We start from the raw sequence: 11,428 nt of genomic DNA on the forward strand, positions 1-11,428 counted from the left end.
AAATTAGATTGTGTAAAACCTTTATGCGAATGAAAGTTAAAAAAAAGATGGCAGCTAAAACTGGAGAATGAAAGATGTGCAATGGATATATGTATTTCGTGACTTTACGTAATTGAGCTTGAAAAAAAATGACAAGCATATTGTTTATAGATAAAAGAATTTATGACATAATTTTCCTTTTCCTAAAACATGATCTTTCTTGAGCATTTAGATTCCCAAGGTTTTTTTCTTGTTACCTATTCGTATGTTTAAAACAACAATTTGGACAACTTTGTGTGACCCCCCCTGATTCTTTTGTATAAATCAATCAAAAGACAAAATCTACAATTCTATTTTATACAAAGAATTAGGAATTTTCAATCAATAATATAATCAGTATTACATGCCTTTCACCAAGTAAAGATTAAATACATAAAAAAAAAATGAAAATTTGTGCCGTGCATGTGTTACAAAATCAGAGTTTCAATTATATCGGGACGCACTTACTACAGCTTATCAGACTTTGAATGAGTTTTTAGTTAATTGTGGAACTCTTTTTAAATTAATTAAGAAAGAGAAGCTAGGCGGTCGAAAACAAAACTTAGAACATAGCTTAGTGCCCACTTTTTATAATTTTAAATTGTTTTACTTTTTTTGTTGTTTGCCAATTTAATCCTCGTCGACGTGTAATTCATCAGAATCGCTTGGAGATGAAGCTTGTTCTGCCATTTCTGCGTCTGACGGGTTATGGTGTAATTCTTTGTTACCTTCTCTTATAGGTTCGTCTTCCAGTTCCTCGGCTTGCTCATTTGGCTTCTTTGTAATTGTTAAATCGGTATCCTCTTCATCGCCTTCTTCACCAGTTTGTCTCTTTTTGTCTCGATTATTGTTTTCCTCCTGTAGCTCTGTGCACGAGTAAACGTTTTGCTCTTCTTCACCATCGTATTCGTCGATACGCAAGTGTCTCTTTTTCTTCCGTTTCTTTTTTGGTCCAATATTCGACTCGTGGTCATCTTCAACACCAGTACTAACATCTCCGTCATCTTCGATCGTTAGCTGTGACTTCTTCTTTTGACGTTTTTTCGAACGACGCAAATTTACTTCGTTCTCCTCCACACCACTGCTAGTATGTCCATCGTCGTTTTTTAGTAACTTTTTAATCTCAGCTTCTTGCGCCTACAAACGATAGCATCATATATACAATCTATACACCAAGACGGAGTAACTGAGAATTTACTCATCTTTATTTCTATTTAAAGAATGTTTAAATGAAGATAAAATCAGGATACCTCATCAAAACTGATCTGTTTGTCTGTATTACTTTTGGCACTGCTTAAACCTTCATCGCTCTCCTCAGAATTATCTCCTTCGGTTGCCGTATTATTATCGCGATCGACATCTTTATCCTTTTCTTCTATTTCATCTTCAGTAACATGATCCACTTTTGTCAGAGCAGCGTCTTTTTTTTCGCGATCAGTGATCTCGGCGCGATCACTTTCTGTAGTGACGCTTCCACCCTCCTCCGTGCTATCGTACGAAATTGGTGCTTCCCTCTTATCAGACGTTGTCATTGGCGAAGGTATTTTGTGCGCTTCCAAGTGAATCTTCTTTAGTGTAAAAATTGGTTTAGAAGTTCTGCGCGTTTTCGACAGACCTGAGACCTGCTTTCTTAGAGCTTGGTTTTCCAACTATAAAAAAAGCATTTAACTCAAATAAAATATATAATTACAATGCTTGCAAGAGGAAGTTAATCAGCTTTCCCTGTGTTCTTTTTAAGAGGGTATTAAACTTCGCTTGAAATTAATTTAGCAAAATAAACATTAAACATTACCAAACGTAATCCGTGTAAATTATTGTCCACAAAGAGAAAAAAGTCAAGAGATAGAATAATATTATCGAAAGTGGAGCTTCTTAAGAACACTTGCGAAGTCAAACTTTTGTAAAGACTTAAACTTCGCATGACGTTTTACATACCTGCAACTGTTCTACCCTTTCGTTACTTTCCTTCTGTATCGCCTGAATTTTCTGACGAAGCAATTTCTCCTTTTCCCATTGTTCAGCTTGAAATTCGTTAATCTACACCAAAAAACAATAATAACTCATGATCCCATAGCATTTGACATAATTTTATTCTGGACTTTTTTTATGCTCAAAATTTACCAATATATACTCATACCCCGTACAATTTTGTAAATTTAATGTATCACATGTGTTTTGAGGATAAACAAAAAGAAATCTCGTGTAAGAACCATGAAACAATACAAAGAACATCACTGCTGTGACTTCACAACAGCAGGGTTCTTTGAGGAGGAATTTCACCTTTTTTTGAGAAGATGGCGGTATTTTTTAAGGAAAAAATTGAGATCACAGAAGATTTTATACCTAGACCGTACAAACACTCACCACATCAAACAAAAAATGTATAATAAATGAGTAGTATTTTACTTGGTACGTTGCCGAGCAAGGCCCTTAATTAAACGATTAACCTAATATCTTTCCTGAATGCCGTATAAATACTCAGGATAATCAAACAAACGAGACTTGCATTCAGATAGAATGTGGGATGATTTCACCAATGCTATGAATGTTTGTAATTATCTACAAAATCAATCTCTTTTCTAGTAAGAAAATGCTATTTCAAAAATAGACCAAGCAAAAATATCTCGCTGATTAAAATCAGACTTGATAATATTTCACCTAGTTTGAGCAGATGATAGGTTTGTTGTGCATAATTTAATGATAGCAATTATTGCTTACTGGGAGCTTCATAAAAAACTCATTCACTTACTCACGAAATAATAGCATTTGATGACAAAGGAAAATAATATAATAAAAAGCAGTCAGCTGAACAGAAACGTAGTGTAATAACTAACAAATTTAAACAACATTTGCAGCTGTGGCTCAGTTGCAGCACGAAAGAACTGATTTTAAACCACATGGAAAGAATCTCCCATGGATTGACATAGATGAAATCTCAATCTAAACATTATTTGATCTTGAAAACTGGATTTATACTTAGCTTTTCTCATTATTTCCAGTGCAGAAGAGATATGTTATAAAATAATGAAGTTTCAGGAACAACGGTGCATATGTGAGATATATTGGTACAAGTTAACCTGCACATAAAGAGCTTAACAAGTGCTGCAAAATTTGATTGGTTGGTTGGTACCTGAACATTGTTTGTGCATCATTTGGTGATATCTCGTTGGTATGTGTTAGTAGAAAGATAAGTCACAAGGAGGACATACATCTCTCCCTTGTAGTATGTGACAAGGAGGTTCTAACCCCGCCTCATCTACTACATGGATAGGAAGATAGCATCAGATTGATAGCACATTCAGTAGAGCAATCGCCCAGCAAACGAGAGGTTGTAAGTTCAAGTTTCACTGGAACCATTATTTTTGCATTCGTTGTCAAGATAATGTTCTGAGGTACTTATGCCAATGAAGTGTCAGTTCAATTAGGGGCAGATAGATGATTTAATTAACAGCATACATGATACATATGAAACTGAACACCACACAATTTTATTATTGCGCAAAACCATTCAATGAATTGTATGCACAACACAACTTTACAGTGTCAGTGTAATCAAATCTTTTTCCCTCGTTCTTAACACTAATTGACAATTTTGGAGGGGTTTAAGGACTTTTGAGGGAACTTTTCAAAATTGAGGAGTTTAGTTGTGGCAACCCTGAACAGTACTAACCTTTTTGTCTTTTTCTAATATTACTTTTTCTTTTTGAGAGATGACTTTTTTAAGCATCGCAATCTACGAATGAAATATACTTTAAACAAAAAAGAAGTTTAAACGAATCATCGTATATTATAACAATTTTTCTTTTGTACCTTACCTGATCTCGCAACTTGGTCATTTCAGACATAGGATCTCCAAAGGTAGAATCAACAGCATTCTCACTGACACTGTGCAGAAACAGAAATTAACATTACTGAAAACTTAACAAAAAGATGCGATGAATCAAACAGTGTTTACCTTTCTTGTCTGAAGGGACTATTTGATCTGCTATTTTGCCGACTACTTTTTTCAAGTGCATCAAAACGCGATTTAAAAGAAGCAGTGGGAAGATTCTCCGCCTTTAATGGCATAACGACAGTACTATCAATATGACCACTAAAAATTGAAATTAAATTATTAGTGAGTGGTGACATTAAGACATCACAGAAAATTCAATATCACAACTACATGACATGCATTAAATCAAATATAATTTGGAAGACCGACAAAAAGGAAGTTACTTTAATCACAGGCATCGCTATAAAATAGAACTTAATGCATGCACTCACCCAGAATAACGTTCAGTCATCTTTTCCTTTGACAGACCCTTTTGCAGCCTGTGGCGGTTACGCTTGTATTCAAGAGTACACTGTAAACAGAGTACCTCTCCTCCTACCTAAAAAAGACAACTATTTGCAATCAAAACTTTAAAAGCATGGGATAAGTAGAGCAGGGTTTAAATTCTGACTGGTTTTTTCTGAGTCTTTTGAGACTCCTTAATTATGTGTTATGTGAGTAATACAAATATATATATTTCATAACACTTAAAATGTACAATGACTTTGATTCTAATTAAGTTATTAAAAAATATTCAACTCAGTAAAAGTAATGTTTGCATGGTTTTATCCTGAGGGTATAAGTAATGTTTAAAATTATTAATAAAATGCAAGTTTTTATGTTTTAGCTAACGCCTCAGAAATAAAAACAGGAAAGAGAGGCTTCAAATATTTGCTGATTGTTTCTTCACTTGAGCTTTTAATAGATAAATGCTTGTCTATTGCTGTAAGAGGCATTTTAACCATGTAACAGAAAAACAATTCTATTCCTTTTTTATTTTTTTTTGGCTTTTTTATTTTTATGCAAGCAAATTTAAACTTTTAAAGCAAATCTAAATAGACTTGTGTGGCCATAGCACATATATATCAATCTTTGAGTACGATTTGCAGACTCGTGTTGGGTTTTAAATATATTGTAGAGGAGTGTTAAGCTTTAAAGTTTTTAACAAACACTTATTTTTGCATAAATTAATATTTTAACCTTTATTAAACATACTTTTGCTTTGGATTCTCCACTTTTATTGAATGCACACTGCTTCTTACACCTCTGACATTGCACAGGTGGTCCATATCGCTTCTCTGAGCTGATACATCTTGAGCAACATGATTGTTTAAATGCTGCCTTGATCTGGCAATACTTGCAGTTTTTTGGCTAAGAAAAAATGGTTTAATACATTAACCTTAACACTGCTTTGAAATTAAATGTTTTGAACATACAACTAACCTGTCCATAGGTTGAGAGATTGTGACTACATTTTGCACAAATGGGATTGCCCTCAGTTTTTCTAAATTAACACAATGGTATATATTGTAAAAAAAACATATTGGATACTTCCAAGCAATCTTAAGAGGTATATATGTGCATATTTAACACTATATTTATACGTTTACATATACATGGATTTGCATTTACAAATATCAACTTACTTTAACAGATGAAATTCAAGCTGACAATATGAACATGTCACAAGTGGATACTTTCTTCTGCATGTCTAACACAAATCAAAATAAAATAAAAAAATAATGATAATAAGATAATTTTTGAAAAGCAGGTGAAAGTTGTGTTAGCATGGCTTGTAACCACCCTGGTCACACAGATGACGCCTTCTACCTTGTAGTATTTCCCCTCTTCAAGCAAAAAAAATTCTAATCGTTTTCTCGGATATAAAATCTCCAGTACATAATGATTTTCGTTGGACAATCTAGCATCCTTCTTTTTTGCTTCATATTTATGTAATGATTGGAAACATGGAACAAAGAAAAAAATCAATTATCAATTAATTAATTAACATATAGATTACTTGCTAATGTTTACAAAAGTTTAAAAAGTTTGCAGTTTTTGCACATCCAGCAGCATTTTTTATGGAAAAAACCATCAATACTTTACCTGAGAATCCCATGGAAAGTTACCATGTCAGAAAAACAAAGGGTTTATGTTAACATTACAAGTCTTGTCTATCAAAACTGCATGGGCTAAATGTGCCTTGTGGCAAGAGTGTTAACAGTTTATTCAATGGTTTATTATTAACAGCAGGGCAATTTGATCAATAAATGTATAGCTAATAAAGTCATGCAATTCTGTAATACTTTAAAGGTTGCATTTTTTGTGGCAGAGTCAACGAAATTGAAAGCGTTGCTTTGCATTTTGAATAACTCGGGTGAGTTTGGGAATAATTCAGTCAAGTTTAAAAGTTATTGGATGTAAAGCGCAAATTTTATTAAAAAAGTCGCCAAGGCTCACCCCTTATTTATGCAAGCGTTTTTGGCAAGTCTGCACCCTTTTCAGTTCGGGAGATGACACTAAAAGGGAAACGGTTTCCCATGTTTTATAGGGAAATTCCCATGTCATATAGAGAAATGGTTTCCCATATAGGGAAATGGTTTTCCATATAGGAAACTGTTTCCTCAATTAATTTTTTTGATTTTAATTTGGGTTTCCCTTTTGGGAAATTGTTACCCATTCTCAGAACCATTTTACGGAATTGCGGAAAGAGGCTACGATAATTTTTTTTCCTTCTGTGAAAATTTGCAAGAAAATATTCCCTTTCTATTGGTTAAAAATTTGTAGTGCGCTTCTTAAGCAGCTCGTGCGCAGAATCTTTTTTATTTTAGTGGTTTCCCTAATGGGAACCATTGCCGTATTTCTGGCCTGTTTAGGGTAACCCAGATGGGTAGTGGTTTTCCTTTTTGACTCAACTCCTGAACTGCTTTTGGATATTAGGTTTCCAAAGAAAATCTTAAAAACTTTATAGCCATTTCAACCTACAAAAAAGCATGTGGAAATTCATTTGTCAGATGAAATGGATTTTTGTCAGGAAAAAGTTTTCTTTGCAGAACTGCTGATTTTCCTTGAACATTTCCAGTTTCTATTTTAAAACTTTAAAAATGTCAATTTCAATCCAAGAACAACAGGACTTTTTGTAAAATAAATAAATAATTTAATTATTATTATATAATTTAATCATATTCAGTTAAGTTAATTTATAACAAAACTCACCTTGCAAAGTTGCTCTTCACGACTAAGTTCTTCAAATGGATGACGACTGTGACATTTTGTACATGCAAATAACATTGTGTTGCCCGCCATTTTCAAATGAAACACAGGTGATCTTCTGCGGGGGAGATTAATTCCGAGTCTGGCGTACCGAAAAAAAGTACGCACGACGGAAAGGAGGGACAGCAACTCGAGCCGAAGACCCAAAACTCAGGAAGTATCGTTTTTACTCTCTTTTTAGCACCCTCTTCAGTCCCCACCCCCTTATAGAATTTAGGTGTACTGTATACAGTTTTCTAAGCAAATGTCGCGACATAAAATTATAAAACGAGCCATAAAAAAATTGAAAAAAGAGCCCTGGGAACGAGGTTGAAAACGAGCATCGTTTTTTAACAGTTTGTAGTGATTTGAAAATAATTTCATGAACGCCCCTTTTTTTGGTGCTAAATTTTGAAAAAAATGATCAGCCCCTGGGCGGTTAAGAGGAAATATGGTACGTATCATGCCATATGCTTTCTTTTGCTCAATACTCACGCGAGTGGGGCGCAGGCGGGCAAGTTGGACTTATAAGACTATATATATAGCATAAGTTGAATCCCAGTCTGATCTTAACCTACTAAAATACTAACAACGGAACTGGTTTAAAGATCCTTAAAAAGGTATTTACACTATTTGTTCTACCAGACGAAAAAAAATCCAGTAACTTTTTCCACCCACGTATATTAAAAGTAGAAGCACAACCAATAAAACTTATTATACTTCAAAAAGAATAGTTTTCTGAGTAAAGTCAACCTCGGTCCCAAGACAAGAAAAAAGTTTATTTTGCACTCACACCAAAAGTTGTTAAACTTCACCTACGTTAGAGACCTAAAAAATCTAGTTATACTGTGCATTGCATGGATTTAAACGATGACGACGTATAATTTGCTCGGGCTCTATAATTTGGAAGTTTACTTTACCTTTAAACTTTTTTCCTTATTTTTCATTGTTTTCTATCTAAACTTCCTAAGTCCCGCATTCAATCGCAGTTTAATGAGGCAACAGGTTATCTCACCCAGTTTAACCTGTTTCCAGGTTTCTCATTACATAACACTGTTGCGATTGTATTTCGTAGACGGTTACCTAATCTCCTCCGTAGTGAATTTTACATGACAGAATGCATGTTTTTATATAAGCATATTAAATTTTCAGATGAGGCTGGGTTATGCTTGCGGTATGCTCATTACAATAAAATCTAGTATTCCTGAAATTGTGAAAAATATAGCTTAAACCTGTTACTACTTGTATTACTCCTTAAAAGTCCTAATTTCACCTCCCTTTCAAAAGGATTAAATACATGACTCCTCGCTGATTGCTTAACTCACTTTAGTTTGATGCAAAAAATATGACCTAATTGAAACATGAAATTCTTGATAAAGTTCTTGTAGCGTAGTTACATTAACTAAAATATCTTCAGCAGAAACTCCACAGGCTCGTGAATATGCTTTGTATATGCTTATTTTATGACAAAACAGAAGCTGGGTATAATACTTATAAACGTTATGTATATAAAAACAACAACACGTATTTAACGCCAAAAAGATGCCTTCTATATTATATGGCGATATTTTTTTACGAGAATGTTATCAATACTGTCCCATTGTTTTGTTCAGCTGAAATTCCAAGGATAGGTTTTCGGCTAGGAAATTTTTTAACCATTACCAGTGAAACACCAAATTCCCTCAAATAAGCCAAAAGTTCGTTAAAGGCGCTCAAGATTTTTCATTAGAAAACGAAAAAGAACTCTGGAAACGAGGCGGGCGGAAATAAAATGTAAGATAAAACGGAATACCCAACATAAAGCGAAGCATAGAAATGACAAAATTGTTACGACGAAATATCGAACTTTGACGTCTATTCCTCATATTGCAACCTCATCCCCAGAGCTTTTTTCTTTTCTAATAGTCTGGAACAGCGTCCGATATTTTTAAGAAGAAAAAAATGGGAATGAGCTTGCCTATAACTCCAGCATTTACTGCTTTTCTAATGTCAAGTCAGAAAAGATACATGATGCGTTGGAGACGAGGTTAAGTAAACTTCAGTCAGTACTATCACGAAGGTAATAAAAAATAATTTAAATAGGGCAAACATTTAATAACAAAGCCCGGCAATGCATTAAATCCGAAAAACATGTTTCCACTGTGAGCCAAAATATTACCATTTTTCAATTCGGTAACCTTGTTTTTAGGGCGCTTTGTAGCGTTTAAATTTTTAGATTTGGCTGTAAGACGAAGGAATTGGATTTAAGTCCTATTTGCGGCATACTATCGACCTAACAGGTTCACATATTATACGAATTTTCTTGATGTCCACGCCGGACGTTCCTTTATATAAAGAAAATGAAACACATCGATATTTCTTCGTATTTTTATGCTTGATTAGATTTTGTGAAATTATTTAATTTAGTTATTTATTACCACTCTAAAATGAAACACACACTTAAGCGCGAGTTATATATCTAAATTGCTATTGAGGGTCGAGTATAAATGAGTTGATCAAAACAAAAGTGCACGTGTTATTTATTATTCGCTATAAAAAAAACCACAGTAGCATGTAATAGCGTGTCACTTTGCACGCTTTTCAACGCCTTGTTATTCGAGCATCTTGTTGTTGCAACACATAAGAAGTTGGTTAAAGTTTCACGCGTTTTACGTAAACACGTACAGGTCGACAAACTTAGTTTATTTTTCTTTGGATACAATACGCAAAGTCATATTACCTCTTATATTAATTATTTACGAAATTATTTGTAGCTGCACTCGTTGAAGGTGTATTAGCTGAAAGAAGTATGCAATCGCAAGTATGTTGTGTGATATAACAAGTAACACAAGACCTGCCAAGCTAGTTTAGTTAGCTAAGTGCCAATAACAGTAATTATTTATAATTATTATTAGACAATTATTATGCAATTTTTAATATGCAATACGTTGACCTTTTCTTTTAACGGCAATTTTGGTTAGCCTACGCATATCCCCATTTTATGATTCAAATTTGGGTCTACGTGCTTTGCTTCTATTATTATTTAGGGTTTCATAGTCTCTATTCTATGGCCCCTGTGATTATTAATTTAGATACCTATCTTTTTTGTTACAGCTTTTAAAATTTTAAGGCTGCGTTTACTTCTTTGTTGGATAAGTAGAAAATTCTCTCTCTGTGTGTCTTTCTTACACTAGGCATACTAATTTTAGTCTTCTATGGGATAGAATTAATGTAACTTTCTAACAAAGAAGTCATCATTTAAAAGCACACTGTGTTCGAAATTAGTTGACAAGACAATTTAAATTGAAGCATTAAAAACTGCCCTCATATTTGAGTACAGTTGCTTTGGCGAGGTAAATAACGCCTTGAGAATAAGTTTTCTTTTTCTTTTTTCGAGTAGTTAATATTTTATTATAAGTCGCCTGTTGTCAGTACCATTTTCACTACCTAAATTTGACCTCTTGCATTTTTTCGTCCCTTAAACATTATTAGCTGATTACGTAAATAAAGCTTGTTTCCTCACTTTTGTGAGGAAACAAGCTTGGATACGTTTGGACGTATCCAAGCTTTGCAATAAATACAAAAACGACGTTTTGCAGAGTTTAAGAGACGTTCGTATTACTTATCAGTCGATTTAATCTCGTTAAGTTCGGTTTTAAATCGATTGAAATAAATGCCATTGTCTGTCTTTTTCATTACCTGTCATATTCGTCGGTTTAACAACATCAGTAATGTAAACACTTGATGATTAAATAATAACCTTAGGTTACACTGGGTTAGCTGGTAAACTGGAGAACACAATGTTTCGTCCATCACGCGCTCCAATTAATTATCCCTATGCCCTAATGGTTCGGATTGCTGCAAACCATAAAAGTAGTGGATGGCTTTTGAACTAATTTAGTTACTGGAGAGTATTACTGAAAAAACATAAAGTCAGTTTTGTATCACGGCTAGCATGCATCTATCGTACACACTTTTTTTATCATTGAATGTTCTTATTTATGTCTTTATTCGAAGCATGCGTAACCATGTCGCCAGATTTATAGATGGCGATAAAAAAATTTATATTATAGGCAGAAAAAGATGGCGTTTGAATTATAGGCGTACAAAAATTCCTGGGGACGAGATTGGGAAGAGTTGCATTGTAATAAGGCGATCAAAGCTTAAAGCTTTCACACTTCCACTAAATGAAAAATTTGTTACTCAGTTGTGTATTTTTTGCGCAATTCAAGTATGCTTCAAATCGAATGTGTATCAAAACAGTTGAGCAAAGTTAAAACCTTTTAATTGGACACTTCCGTGTTTGCTAGGAGAAAAACATAAGGAGCTTTGTGATAAAGGTTAAATACATTTGTACCTGTTTAA

General features: G+C 33.8%; 1 protein-coding gene across 2 annotated transcripts; it reads right to left on the reverse strand.

Moving 5' to 3' along the window:
* Window positions 1-77: 77 nt before the first annotated feature.
* Window positions 78-11,314, reverse strand: LOC130645093 (protein FAM76B-like). 2 transcript variants are annotated; one of them, XM_057450952.1, is made up of 11 exons: window positions 7,049-11,314; window positions 5,479-5,543; window positions 5,276-5,336; window positions 5,048-5,203; window positions 4,285-4,391; window positions 3,974-4,111; window positions 3,834-3,903; window positions 3,689-3,751; window positions 1,954-2,055; window positions 1,269-1,667; window positions 78-1,155 (listed from the first exon to the last, which is right to left on the reverse strand). In XM_057450952.1, the coding sequence occupies exons 1-11, from the start codon at window positions 7,136-7,138 to the stop codon at window positions 649-651; spliced, it is 1,758 nt and encodes a 585-aa protein (XP_057306935.1). In that variant the 5' UTR covers window positions 7,139-11,314; the 3' UTR covers window positions 78-648. The 2 variants fall into 2 exon arrangements, with proteins under 2 accessions (XP_057306935.1, XP_057306934.1); XM_057450951.1 differs by having other exon boundaries at window positions 5,033-5,203.
* Between the last annotated feature and the right edge of the window lie 114 nt (window positions 11,315-11,428).

This window comes from Hydractinia symbiolongicarpus, chromosome 5 (genome assembly GCF_029227915.1).
Source record: "Hydractinia symbiolongicarpus strain clone_291-10 chromosome 5, HSymV2.1, whole genome shotgun sequence".
NCBI classification, from domain to species: domain Eukaryota; kingdom Metazoa; phylum Cnidaria; class Hydrozoa; order Anthoathecata; family Hydractiniidae; genus Hydractinia; species Hydractinia symbiolongicarpus.